Source organism: Doryrhamphus excisus, linkage group LG3 (genome assembly GCF_037039965.1).
Source record: "Doryrhamphus excisus strain RoL-2023G ecotype Guam linkage group LG3, RoL_Dexc_Guam_v1.1, whole genome shotgun sequence".
NCBI lineage: Eukaryota > Metazoa > Chordata > Actinopteri > Syngnathiformes > Syngnathidae > Doryrhamphus > Doryrhamphus excisus.
Window position 1 is genome coordinate 15,968,891 of NC_136359.1, and position 14,583 is coordinate 15,983,473.

A 14,583-nucleotide genomic window follows, 5' to 3' on the forward strand; every position below is an offset into this window, starting at 1 on the left:
TTTCAATTTAAAATAATGTATTTTGACATGGGCATGTCGACTTTCTATATGGAACATTCAATCACTGCTAGCACACAGCACTAAATATGTATTTATCTGGTAACTGATATTATTCAAAGCACACATTTGGGGGATGGTTCTAACATTCATCAGCTTTCATGCATTATGAACATCATATGTACAATAATTTATTTCATGATATAGATTAAATAACATGGAGAAGGGTCGATCCATTAAATATAGAAACCACTTGACTTGATCTCTAAAAGCCCTTTCATCACTTTGACCTATCCAGCTCACACTTTTATCCACAGATAACGAGGGACTCATTAATTTCTCATCAAAGAGAACTGGAAGGTGCGCTGTGGATATTCTGCTCCCCATAGACCGAAAACGGATAAAGATGGGGTTCATCATGTTTAAACAATAAATGTAAGGTACAAAGGGCACACAAGAGTGCTTAAAAGCATTAAAGAAGTGACTCTGTCTCAAGCTGTAGTATAATAAGTTGTATTTCATTTCTCACAGAAGAGACAAAAGTGAAAGCAGGAAAAAATGAAAGGAGGGACACGGTGCAGTGTGAGTAACAGGCTGTTGCTTAACATGCTGGAATGGATATTTCACCATTTTCCACAGAGAGCATTCACACTCACTGCCAATGCTCGCTTGGTTTTACTCAGCTACTCCATGGCTAGTTTGCTTAGTTCAGTGCAAGAGGAGCCATTTTATCCACAAAAACACATTACCGTTAATTTAAAAACGTCTGTGTAGAAATTATTTTAATATCTTAACTAGCTTTGTGTGAGTAACACAGCTGAGAGATATAATTATCTAATCCAAATCAGCTATCATTACCTAATGTAACTGAATTAAATGGTGATCATGTGCTCTCTATTTGCATTCAGCACTTAAAAATACACTGGCATTCTCATCCTGTGAACTTTTGTGCCAAGGAAAAAAAAACATAATTCATGGGTGAAATGCTGAGTTAAGTGCATTCAGACTCCATTCAAGGCTTTTTCTCTCAAGTTTAAGAATTTGTTAATACTGAAATTGCAGATGTTTGTAGAACACTCTCCAAAACATGTTTTGCAGACAGTTTTAAGAGATGCATCACTGCCAAATTTGTCAAAAACCATTTGGGATATTAATGAAACAAAGGGTTCATGATCACCAAACAATCACTTCAAAAACTGGGACAATAGTCCTTCGAAGACAAAGACCGTGTTACTGTTATCACATTGTGTCACAGTGCCACCTGGCTTCAGATTAGAGAACTACAATTTTCTTTTAGCAATAGGATCAATGAGATCGATGCATACAAATGCATTTATTAATGTAATAATGTACTGCACTAAGTAAAATAACTAGGCTGTATTCTATTTGGGAGCATAATACTGCTAATTTTCTCACCAGGACACAATAGATTTATGTAGCTTTATTTTAATAGGTCTAATATGAATGTGACTGTGAATACAGTGAAGAAAATAAGTATTTGAACACCCTGCTATTTTGCTATTTCTTCCACTTAGAAATCATGGAGGGGTCTGAAATTTTCATCGTAGGTGCATGTCCACTGTGAGAGAGATAAACTAAAAAGAAAAATCCAGAAATCACAATGCATGATTTTTTAACAATTTATTTGTGTGATACAGCTGCAAATAAGTATTTGAACACCTGTGTATCATCTAGAATTCTGACCCTGAAAGACCTGTTAGTCTGCCCATTAGAAGTCCACCTGCACTCCATGTATCATCCTGAATCAGATGCACCTGTTTGAGGTCGTTAGCTGCATAAAGACACCTGTCCACCCCATACAATCAGTAAGACTTTAACTTGTAACATGGCGAAGACCAAAGAGCTGTCCAAAGACACCAGAGACAAAATTGTACACCTCCACAAGGCTGGAAAGGGCTACGGAGCAATTACCAAGCAGCTTGGTGAAAAAAGGTCCACTGTTGGAGCTATCATTAGAAAATGGAAGAAGCTAAACATGACGGTCAATCTCAATCGGAGTGGAGCCCCATGCAAGATATCACCTCGTGGGGTCTCAATGATTCTAAGAAAGGTGAGGAATCAGCCCAGAACTACACGACAGGACTTGGTCAATGACCTGAAAAGAGCTGGGACCACCGTTTCCAAGGTTACTGTAGGTAATACACTAAGACGTCATGATGTGAAATCATGCATGGCACGAAAGGTTCCCCTGCTTAAACCAGCACATGTCAAGGCCCGTCTTAAGTTTGCATATGACCATTTGGATGATAGAGGAGTCATGGGAGAAAGTTTTATGGTCAGATGAGACCAAAATAGAACTTTTTGGTCATAATTCCAATAAGCGTGTTTGGAGGAAGAAGAATGAAGAGTACAATCCGAAGAACACCATCCCTACTGTGAAGCATGGGGGTGGTAGCATCATGCTTTGGGGGTGTTTTTCTGCACATGGGACAGGACGAGTGCACTGCATTAAAGAGAGGATGACTGGGGCCGTGTATTGTGAGACTTTGGGGAACAACCTCCTTCCCTCTGTCAGAGCATTGAAGATGGGTCGTGGCTGGGTCTTCCAACACGACAACGACCCGAAGCACACAGCCAGGAAAACCAAGGAGTGGCTCCGTAAGAAGCATATCAAGGTTCTAGCATGGCCCAGCCAGTCTCCAGACCTGAACCCAATCGAAAATCTTTGGAGGGAGCTCAAACCCCGTGTTTCTCAGCGACAGCCCAGAAACCTGACTGATCTAGAGAAGATCTGTGTGGAGGAGTGGGCCAAGATCCCTCCTGCAGTGTGTGCAAACCTGGTGAAAAACTACAGGAAACGTTTGACCTCTGTAATAGCAAACAAAGGCTACTGTACCAAATATTAACATTCATTTTCTCAGGTGTTCAAATACTTATTTGCAGCTGTATCACACAAATAAATTGTTAAAAAATCATGCATTGTGATTTCTGGATTTTTCTTTTTAGTTTATCTCTCTCACAGTGGACATGCACCTACGATGAAAATTTCAGACCCCTCCATGATTTCTAAGTGGGAGAAATAGCAAAATAGCAGGGTGTTCAAATACTTATTTTCTTCACTGTAGTTGTTTGTCTATATGTGCCCTGTGATTGGCTGGCGACCAGTCCAGAGTGTACCCCGCCTCTCGCCGGAAGACCCCGCGACCCTTGTGAGGATAAGCGGTAAAAAATGACTGAATGAATAATAATTATTGAACACTGTTTCCTCTGGGTTATAATTAGTCACTTGCACGGAGATTCACAGTATTATTTTTTGTTTGTTTGTTTTTTGCTACTTGTGTTTCAGTCAGACGCCTACACAGTGGAGTTTCCCCTACACTACGGATTGGTCTGCAATAATTTTAAAATTACGTTCCCAAACTAAATTAAAGTACAGTATGAGGAAAAGCGGTAGAAAATGAATGAATGAATAATAAAATACGTAATCATTTTCTTGGGAGACGTCAATCGCCGCCCCATAACACGTCATATCCGCTCCCACTTCCGGTATACCCATGTGTTTACCAAAAATGTGGACATTATTTTAACATATTACGTACAATTCAGTAATTGTTAAATAGCTGTTTGGAATATGGGGAAACTGAATGTAGTGTTGTTGAGATACCTGTCTCGGGATGACTTCCGGGTGCTCACGGCGGTAAGGTATATTTTTCTTGTCGGCTGTATCCTAGCTAAGTTGTTAGCTGCGGCTAACAGTTGTTGTCGGCAAGTAGATCAACGCGTTAATAATGGTTGTTACAGATGCTACACTTGTGTTCATGTTTATAGTGCAAAGTGACTGAGTCGAATGATGATATTATGCATTATCGACGGTAAAAACTATTACCTAAATGTTATTGTAAACCAAACCGAGCAGAATGTTTCAGTTCTTGTGTTGGACCTCATTATATGTACCTAAAGCTGATCAGTGTATCGTGACTACTCAATGAAATATAATCTTGGCAGGAGCCTACAAAGCAATATCAAATATATGGACAACTATCACGGATAGTGTCAGCCTAACTGAATTACAAAAATACCTACCAACTGTTCTCTACTTTTTAATGTATGTTCATGTAGGTTGAGATGGGGATGAAGAATCATGAGATTGTTCCTGTGAGTCTCCTCTCTGCCATTGCAAGCCTCAAACATGGCGGTTGCAACAAGGTCCTCCGAGAGCTCGTCAAACACAAACTTGTGGTCTACGAACGTACTAGAAGTAAGCTTGACGGTGTTACCGCATACATTTCAGCCCTAGTTAGGTAAATTCAGCCCTAAGGCTGATTGATGATCCCAAGAAGGTGTAATCTGTTGTTGCACTAATGTAATATGTGGTTGTTTTTTCATCAGATGTGCAGGGCTACAAGTTGAATTATGGAGGATATGACTACCTAGCCTTGAAGACCTTGTCCTCGAGAGATGTGATTGCTTCAGTTGGAAATCAGATGGGAGTAGGAAAAGAGTCAGGTAAACATAGTACACGTATGAAGTAGGGATCGACCAATATGGGTTTTTTTCAGGCCGATACCGATTTTTTCCCATCACCCTTAGCTTATGGCTGATTTTGCTTAGGCCGATATTTGTGGCTGATACTGCTTTTGCTCCCTCAATTTACATGAAAAAATGACAATGATAACAAATATTACAGGTCTCAAGTTTTAAACAAATATTTATTGAAATGTAAACACTGAACACAGTAGGATTCAGCTTTCTTAAACACACATTTAAACTGCATTATCAACTTTAAAAGGACTAAATATTCAGCCATGTGCAAAACATTACTGTCGTAGTTAAAGTTTTATCGAGCATCGATGTGATGACTGCTCCTCCGCAGTGAGACACACACAAACACATCACACTGACACAATTTAGTACGATATATAAAACATTTCTCTCATCATTAAAGTTTGTGTTGTGCACGCTGAAGACCACTGATAGACACGGCTGCTTCAATTCGTTCTGTATGTGTGTGCGTGTTCGGAGAGAGCGCACACACATAACACGACATGCATTTAACCTCAGCCCGGCGTTCACTGAATGAAACTCCTACGAACACCATGGGACTGAATTGACAACGTTGACATTAAAGCAGTGTTGGCAACAGCTGTACATATTAGCCTCCAACTACATCAACAGCTCCCTAAATACAACGGTAGGCACTTTTAAAGATGAAGCACACATTAGGTGTAGCTGCACAAGGTATCAAAGTCTGCCTTTGCAAAAAATATTGTCAGTTTTGATTTCTACTGTCATTTTGGTAAATATTTTGTTCATCTTAATTTTGCTCAATAAGGTATGTTGTAATACGGTACTCAATATATTAGAAATGGAGCTGCAAACAACAACCTCAACAATATATATAATGTTTAATAATTGCCTCTCACACAGTGTCAATCATAATTGGGTATTAAGTCATCCCGCACAAATCACACTTTGAATTTCGTCAAAAAAACATTTTTCAAAAATTAAAAAACAAATCCTCATGTTTTCTGGTTGAATACAACCTATTGCATATTCACAGTATTGTCTGCCTAAAGTAAGCATTTTGAAGCATATAAAATTGCTAAATGAAGTAAGATACAAATAGAAGACGCATTCAAATTGTGGCATGTAGTATTCACTAGGTGTCAGTAATGTTACTTTAGTGTTCGGTGAAACACACAGGCACTGGACTTGATCAATCAATGATCAACTGCAATAAACGAGATATTACTTTTCTTTGTAAGTGATGAATGCAGGTGTACCAAGCTAAGCTGATACAGACTTTTCATGCACATGTGTTTCTTGACTTTTTTAGATATTTATATTGTGGCAAGTCCAGATGGGGAACAATACGCTCTGAAGCTTCACAGATTGGGTCGCACGTCCTTCAGGAACCTAAAGAATAAGAGAGATTACCACAAGCACAGGAAAAACATGTCTTGGCTCTACCTCTCTCGCCTTTCTGCTATGAAAGAGTTTGCCTACATGAAGGTAATAGACACCAAGCCATGTTTATAGTAGTTATTCACCAGTGTCAAGTAGAAGTGTAGCTTAATGTGATGTGTCTTTTGTGTCAACATACTCTTCCCCTAGGCACTTTATGACAGAGGCTTCCCTGTACCAAAGCCTGTGGACTATAACAGACATGCAGTAGTGATGGAGCTCATCAATGGATATCCACTGTATGGAACAAAACATTGTATTTCGTAGTTGAATTGGCTTCACTTGCTACAGACTGTGATTTAAGTGGTTTTCATCCTCCTATTAGGTGTCAGGTGCATGATCTGCAAGATCCGCCTGCCCTCTACAGCGAGTTCATGGAGCTCATCGTCAAACTGGCAAATCACGGCCTGATTCATGGAGATTTTAACGAGTTCAATCTGATGCTAGATGACCAGGACCACATAACTATGATTGACTTCCCTCAGATGGTGTCCACCTCTCACACTAATGCTGAATGGTAGATGCCTATTTGAACATTGAACACTATTAAACATCTCAAATGCCATATACTTTGTATAATACTTCCTCTGATTGTTGTAGGTATTTTGACCGTGATGTCAGATGTATTCGAGAATTCTTTGCAAAACGATATAATTTCGAGAGTGAGCTCTTCCCAACCTTCAAAGATATCAGGTAATGGGTTTGTTGATAGATTATACACAGTCATACACCAGTCAAAAGTGTGGATACACTTCCTCATGCTATTAATGTGAAAGTTTTTGACTCATAGTGTATGTACATTTTCAAATAAAAATTAACATCAGCATAAACTGGCATCTTTAAGAGACCCTTTTAAAACCTGCAATTGGTGTGTTGATGTGTGCTCATAACAGCACTACATTTCAAAGTTCCAACTTTTTATTGTAGGGCAATATTAAGATGCTAGTTTAATCAATATCATTACGTACTCATTCAGTCATTCAATGCTTATAATAATTTGATACTTTTTGAAGTATTTAACTGTGTGTATATATTTATATATGTGTGTGTGTGTGTGTGTGTGTGTATATATATATATATATATATATACATACATATACATGCGTGTATATATACACACACACACAGCAAATGTTTGATTTAAATATAAAGTCTGGAGATAAAATTATGTGTTCATTTTTGCAGACGTTCATATTCTCTCGATGTTGAGGTCTCGGCAAGTGGCTTCACCAAAGATCTAGAAGAAGATGCTGCATTGCTCCATCCAACTGGACCTGAAGGAGAGGAAGATGATGATGATGATGATGATGATGATGATGAAGAGGATGATGATGAAGAGGATGGCAATGAAGAGGAGACCTGTGAGGAAGTAAAGCAAGAAGAGCAGAGTGTGGACGTGACAGAATACAATAAGGCAGTGCTGGAACTCGAGGGCCTGAAGGTTAGCGATGACATGCGGGAGGCAGAAGAGGAAGCGAATGAAACGGGAGGCAAGGAGGAGATGAATGAAAATCGTAAGGAAGACGACATGGCTCCTGAAGCAAGAACCAATGACAAGACAGTGAATGTCTCGGAAGAAGAGCTGGAGGATGAGTTTCCAGAACTGTCTGACCTGTCTCCATCCAACAAAGAGTTTAAACCTTTCAGGTACTGAAGACGGTGAAAGGTTGACTTTCCTATGTCGTGATGAATTGTATTTGGGTTCTAAGATCTTCATCACTAGTACTCTTCTGTTGTGCCATTACAAATAATTTTTTGACAGCTTCACCTCCACTTTTTTTTGTCACTTTTGACATATTTACTATAGGGATGAGCTCTATTCACTACATACCAAAAGACAAACAATAATTATAATGTGCCTCAACAGTAATCTTTTGTACATGTGTTTTCATCTTGCAGAGACTCAGACAGCCTTCTACACATAGCTGAGCACAGGAGGAGGAGGACTGACAGTGAGGCCACAGTGGGTAGCACAGGAAGCTGCTCAACCATCCCACCAGTAAGTAGACAAACATACACAAAACTGTCGTCCAGACAGGGTCAGTTGTGTGCGTAGGTTTGTCTAGTCATATCACATCATGTTGTTGTGTAGTAACCTGCTTGTGTTGTGTGTGTGTGTGTGTGTGTTGCAGGAGGTGGTTCGTCAGAAGGTGCGAAGGCAGCTCACCAAACAACAGAAGTCGGTGTTGAGGAGACGTCTGCAAAAAGGAGAAGCCAACCTGGTGACCAAATCCAGGAGAGAGAATCAAATTAACATCAAGTATAGCCTGGAAAGCGACGCCTTCTGGGGGTGAATGTTCATCTGGTACTCATATGCCATACCCACTGTTTTCTACTGTGGAAAAAGAACATGAAACAAACTGTATTTGTATTCAAAATATTATTACTTTTTACTCATTATTGGATCTTATACTATGTCATGATGGAATCGGTAGCTACGCCACAAGATCATCAATAGAATTTAAGATGAAAGGGTTGAAATTTCACATCCACCCATACTCCAAATCCTTACAACACAAGCATGAAGAAATAAACGTGCTCCAGAACCATATTGTAAATTGTCTACTATTTATTCTCATATCTTTAGTGTGACAATCAAAGATACAGAGAAAAAGCCAGTCTGGCAGTTGGTTGGGTGCTTTTTGTTGCAGGCATTGAGAAAGCAAGTGAATTCCAACATTAACAACATTAACTTTGATAAACCAGTGAATGAGACAAGTGGACTGTATTATATATATTTGAGGCACCTGTGGATTAGGATGAAAGAATTGTCTGTAAAATGGGTAAACATGACTGCCATCAAGGTAAATGTCATTGAAGGGGCACGGGTGGGACTTAGCAACTAATTGGCCATCAGTCATTCACCATTTGTCTAAAGATTAGAAAACCTTAAAGATACCTGCATTAAAGTGTTTTTATGTGTTGCACAGTGCTTCATCATGTGCAAATACTACTTTAAGTGGCATCCCATTGCATTTTTTACAGTCTGAGGTCTGACTTCTGCTGACTTTCGAGTCTTTTACAATGCAGCGAGGGATTGTATCTTTGTACTCTTGAGATGGGTGGTGTTACAGTTTTGGACAAGATTTTGTGAATGCGTCACCAGGCCAGGTAGTGGTGAGTACATTTTTAAAAACAAGTATCATGTGTTGTATGTTCAGCTGATAAAGCTGCATGCTGCACAGTTCACGGCCCCTAGAAAAACAATAGCAGCTTCTAAATGTTATGTGTTTTTGGATGATCGTTGTATTTGTTCTCTCCTTTGTATGGTCTCCACGTGTGTTTTTTTCCTTTATGGCCTCTCTTTTATTGCGCACACTTATTCAAGTGAGCATCTCTATGGGAGCACGTCTATCAAGAAGATGGTTGATATCGGCCGTGGAAATGTTTCATGCTGCTGGAGAAGCTATTACACGTTGAATAGTGTTGGATGTGAGCCGCTATAAAGGGAGCAGAGTGCAATCATTTCAGGCTGTTCACTCTAGATGCATGGCTCTTATTTTAATTACAAAACAAGCCTGGTTCAGTCTGACAAACAAAACTAATGACTAGACAAGATTATTTTGATCTCCTTTTCTTACCAGCATGTAATAACAATGCAATTTCTCAATCAATTCAACTCAAAGAACAAAATGTACTGTGTGTTCTGGGAAGGAACATTACTTCTACTACTATCTTGTATATTTCAGAACTACTACTAATTGTTCAAATAAGTTTTTGCAAAAATGTTATTACTATGATCATCATAATGGCAAAAAAAAAAAGTTCAGGAAACAACCAAAAAAATGCAGAGAAGCCACCTTTCTCTGTGTTTGCTAACCTTGTCGATCTCGTTGAGTAACCACTAACAAGCAAAATTTATGCTAAAATCAAATGTGATTCAATCAAACATCATAAATATACCGCCAAGATTGCAAAGAGGGTACGCATAAGGATTTGTGCAGCGATCGCGTTGGGCGCACAGTGCCAACCTGGTCATCGCAATCTTCCATGATTGAAAACCAGCCATTTTTGAGTTGAAGGTAATGGATTTGGCTGTGTGTGCAACTTTTGTTTAAGTCTGTTGGGATATCCTTTCAGCGTCGAGCAGAAAAAACAGTGTCATCAACAGGTTTTGGAGTATTGCCAGATGAAGATGAGGACACAGAGCACACTGAAATAGAGAGAGACCGACAACGTGTGTGACAAAGGAATTATGACACACAAAGAGGAAGACTTTTGTGGTTTTTATCTTTTATCTATGTTACATGCTCTGTTACATGTTCTATTCTATTCTATTGTGTACTATTTAAATATTTTTCTTTAATTAAATATTTATTTTATGAAACGTTTTAAAAATCTTTCTGTGTAACTTATTTTTGTGCATTTGATGTGCATTTTATGACATAGACTTAGGCTTATATATGTAGAAATCTGTTTTTGTAAGCAACACAAATGTGAGATTTATTGTGTACTGACACAAACTAGACTTCTCCTTGGGGACCATCAGTATAGAAGCGAAGCCCACTTGAGGTAATCCTTTTGTCTCATTGGAGCCTGTGGGGCTGAGGTGATCTTTGCAAAGATCAACTTGTCCCAGTGACTCAGGAAACATCCCTGAGGTGAGCTGTGGGTGACAGCTGCTGAAGCTCCACTGGCTCAGGTAAATGCCAGGAGCCCCACTTGGATACGCCGATACACAAAAACTCACACAAGGACAGAGAAAGCCAAATAAATTAGCTTAAATGCTAACATGCTAGCAATTAGCATGCTAGCACCTAGCAATGTAGTGAATATGGCCATGCTCTCCTGTGGTGTCTGCACATGATGTCGTGTTGTTTTACAATTGCACGCAGCACTTGCATTGTCATGTAGTACTTAAAGGGCAGCTTAATGCTGTATGATGGATCTATGAAAATGTTGATATTTTCATACGCCAGTCATTTGAGGTGCTTAATTAGAAAGATAGAAGTTTTAAAATCTCCCAGATACATGAGATCTATGGTATCAGCCGGGAAGGGAATCATTGTCATCGCACATGACAACACACGGTCGTTTTAAAAGGGAGTGCCTGGGAGGAAGAGGAGAAAAGGGTTAAACATTCTACTGCAGCAGGTGGCGGCCATATTGACAATGAATGAGCACAAATCACTGAAAAGCCTGAATGCCTCAAGTTGAACAGAAGCTACTTGCGGCCAAACGATTCGAGATATTGACACCACAGGATGACCGTGAGTGGCCCAAGGGTTGAGGCTCCGCATAGATCTGCTCGTTTTGCGAATCGGTTGAGAAATGACCGCAAGAGGCCGAGTTGAGAACATAGACAATTAAAGAGTTGGAGAAACAAAAGATGGCCTTTTGTCAATGGGAGAATTTTTTGGCTTTTGTCGGTTCTAGGGGCCACAAAAGGCAATCCGTACATCTCTCAGCCATAAGAGGGACATTTTTGGAAAGGGGGCAGAGATTCCTATGTTTTCACCAAAAGAAATAGGTTCTAGCTAAAACGGTGTGGCCAGGAGGAAAAGTTTTTGCAAAAAATTTTTTTCTTTCAGCCTCCAATGCTCTAGCATTAGAGTGAGAGCCAAGGTGGATTTCAGCCATGCGCACACCTCCTTCTGACGAAGATAAAGCCAAAACTAAACATCCAACGGAAAAACTAATTTGCCACAGAGATGAGAAGTTTGTCTAGAAAATGAGCCATAGTTACAATTGTAACAATAGTAATTTGATTACTATTGTGAATTGTTTTACTATTGTGAAATTCGAAAAATGACATGACTGAAAAAAAGAAAACAAGACAAAAACGGGACAAATTAGGAAAATAAAGAGAAAAAAATAAAACAAGAAAAATTGAAAAAAAATTACTGAAGTAATCAGAATACAAACGTAATCAAATTACTAATGCAAACAGAATACAATAGTAATCAAATTACTATTGTAATCCGATTACCTCAGTAATCGGATTACAATAGTAATTTGATTACTTAAGATATGCCTTTATTTGTACTTCAGTAATCAGATTACAATAGTAATCAGATTACTATTGTGATCTGTTTACTTCAGTAATCGGATTACAATTACCGGTTATATCAGATTACAATAGTAACAATATTGTAATCTATTGTAACAATAGTAACAATAGTAATTTGATTACTATTGTGAATTTTTTACTATTGTGAAATTCGAAAAATGACATGACTGAAAAAAATGAGAAAAAAGACAAAAACGGGAAAAATGAGAAAAAAAGAGAAAAAAATGAAAAACAAGACAAATTGAAAAAAAATACGAAAGTAATCAGATTACAAAGTAATCAAATTACTAATGCAAACAGATTACAATAGTAATCAAATTACTATTGTAATCCGATTACTGAGGAAATCAGATTACAATAGTAATTTGATTACCTTTGTAATCTGATTACTTCGGTAAAAAAATGAGAAAAAAGTCAAAAACGGAAAAAATGAGGAAAAAGAGAAAAAAAATGAAAAACAAGAAAAATTGAAAAAAATTACTTTTGTAATCAAATTACTTTTGTAATCAGATTAAAATAGTAATCAGATTATTTTTGTAATCAGATTACAATAGTAATTAGATTACTTTTGACCAGATTACTTTTCAGATTACTATTGTGATCTGTTTACTTCAGTAATCGGATTACAATTACTGATTATATCAGATTACAATAGTAACAATATTGTAATCTATTGTAACAATCGTAACAATAACTGAAAAAATGAGAAAAAAGACAAAAACGGGAAAAATGAGAAAGAAAGACAAAAAAAAGAAAAACAAGACAAATTGAAAAAAATACTAAAGTAATCAGATTACAAAGTAATCAAATTACTAATGCAAAGAGATTACAATAGTAATCAAATTACTATTGTATTACAATAGTAATCAGATTACAATAGTAATCTGATTACTTTTGTAATCAGATTACAAAAGTAATCTGATTACAAAAGTAATCTGATTACAAAAGTAATCTGATTACAAAGGTAATCTGATTACAAAAGTAATCTAATTACAAAAGTAATCTGATTACTATTGTAATCTGATTACAAAAGTAATCCGATTACTATTGTAATCTGATTACTATTGTAATCTGATTACAAAAGTAATCTGATTACTATTGTAATCTGATTACAAAAGTAATCTGATTACTATTGTAATCTGATTACAAATGTAATCTGATTACAATAGTAATCAGATTACTTTTGTAATTAGATTACTTTTGTACTCAGATTACAATAGTAATCAGATTACTTTTGTAATCGGATGACAAAAGGCCTTGACCAGGCCTTGAAAAGGCCTTGACCAGGCCTTGACCAGGCCTTGAAAACACCTTGACCAGGCCTTGACAATGCCTTGAAAAGGCCTTGACCAGGCCTTGAAAAGGCCTTGACCAGGCCTTGGCCAGACCTTGAAAATGCCTTGAAAATGCCTTGACCAGGCCTTGAAAAGGCCTTGACCAGGCCTTGACCAGGCCTTAAAAAGGCCTTGAAAAGGCCTTGACCAGGCCTTTTCAAGGCCTTGACCAGGCCTTGACCAGGCCTTGAAAATGCATTGACCAGGCCTTGAAAACACCTTGACCAGGCCTTGAAAAGGCCTTGAAAAGGCCTTGACCAGGCCTTGAAAAGGCCTGGAAAAGGCCTTGAAAAGGCCTTGAAAGGCCTTGACCATGTCTTGAAAAGGCCTTGACCAGGCCTTGACCAGGCCTTGAAAATGCATTGACCAGGCCTTGAAAACACCTTGACCAGGCCTTGACCAGGCCTTGAAAAAGCCTTGACCAGGCCTTGAAAAGGCCTTGAAAAGGCCTTGACCAGGCCTTGAAAAGGCCTTGAAAAGGCCTTGAAAAGTCCTTGAAAAGGCCTTGACCATGCCTTGAAAAGGCCTTGACCAGGCCTTGAAAAGTCCTTGAAAAGGCCTTGACCAGGCCTTGAAAAGGCCTTGACCAGGCCTTGAAAAGGCCTTGACCAGGCCTTGAAAATGCATTGACCAGGCCTTGAAAACACCTTGACCAGGCCTTGAAAATGCCTTGAAAAGGCCTTGACCGGGCCTTGAAAAAGCCTTGACCAGGCCTTGAGCAGGCCTTGAAAAGGCCTTGAAAATGCCTTGACCAGGCCTTGAAAAGGCCTTGACCAGGCCTTGAAAAGGCCTTGAAAAGGCCTTGACCAGGCCTTCAAAAGGCCTTGACCAGGCCTTGAAAAGGCCTTGACCAGGCCTTGAAAAGGCCTTGACCAGGCCTTGACCAGGCCTTGACCAGGCCTTGAAAATGCCTTGAAAAGGCCTTGACCAGGCCTTGAAAAAGCCTTGACCAGGCCTTGAAAAGGCCTTGAAAAGGCCTTGAAAAGGCCTTGACCATGCCTTGAAAAGGCCTTGACCATGCCTTGAAAAGGCCTTGACCAGGCCTTGAAAAGTCCTTGAAAAGGCCTTGACCAGGCCTTGAAAAGGCCTTGACCAGGCCTTGAAAAGGCCTTGACCAGGTCTTGACCAGGCCTTGAAAAGGCCTTGAAAAGGCCTTGAAAAGGCCTTGACCAGGCCTTGAAAAGGCCTTGAAAAGGCCTTGACCAGGTGACCAGGCCTTGAAAAGTTGAATAGAACAAGTAAACAGAATGAAAGACACACCAAAATACAACATTCATTGGTTAATACACAGTTAAAAAGCGGGGCGGGGCACAGCAG

At 38.9% G+C, this 14,583-nt stretch overlaps 1 protein-coding gene across 1 annotated transcript; it reads left to right on the plus strand.

Annotated features, from left to right (window-relative positions):
* The first annotated feature begins 3,477 nt into the window (after nt 1-3,477).
* riok2 (RIO kinase 2 (yeast)) lies at nt 3,478-8,925 on the plus strand. Its single transcript, XM_058071794.2, has 10 exons — nt 3,478-3,655; nt 4,078-4,216; nt 4,348-4,464; nt 5,795-5,970; nt 6,073-6,161; nt 6,248-6,439; nt 6,523-6,615; nt 7,108-7,569; nt 7,822-7,921; nt 8,055-8,925. Exons 1-10 carry the CDS (start codon nt 3,590-3,592, stop codon nt 8,214-8,216), a joined length of 1,596 nt encoding a protein of 531 aa, XP_057927777.2. The 5' UTR covers nt 3,478-3,589; the 3' UTR covers nt 8,217-8,925.
* Nucleotides 8,926-14,583: the final 5,658 nt, after the last annotated feature.

What these genes read in the sequence shown, in the direction of transcription:
- riok2 (XM_058071794.2), top strand. Translation starts at nt 3,590, where the DNA reads ATGGGGAAACTGAATGTAGTGTTGTTGAGATACCTGTCTCGGGATGAC. An exon ending in ACTTCCGGGTGCTCACGGCG is followed by an intron (nt 3,656 to 4,077) that starts GTAAGGTATATT and finishes ATGTTCATGTAG; the next exon opens with GTTGAGATGGGGATGAAGAA. An exon ending in AAAGAGTTTAAACCTTTCAG is followed by an intron (nt 7,570 to 7,821) that starts GTACTGAAGACG and finishes TTCATCTTGCAG; the next exon opens with AGACTCAGACAGCCTTCTAC.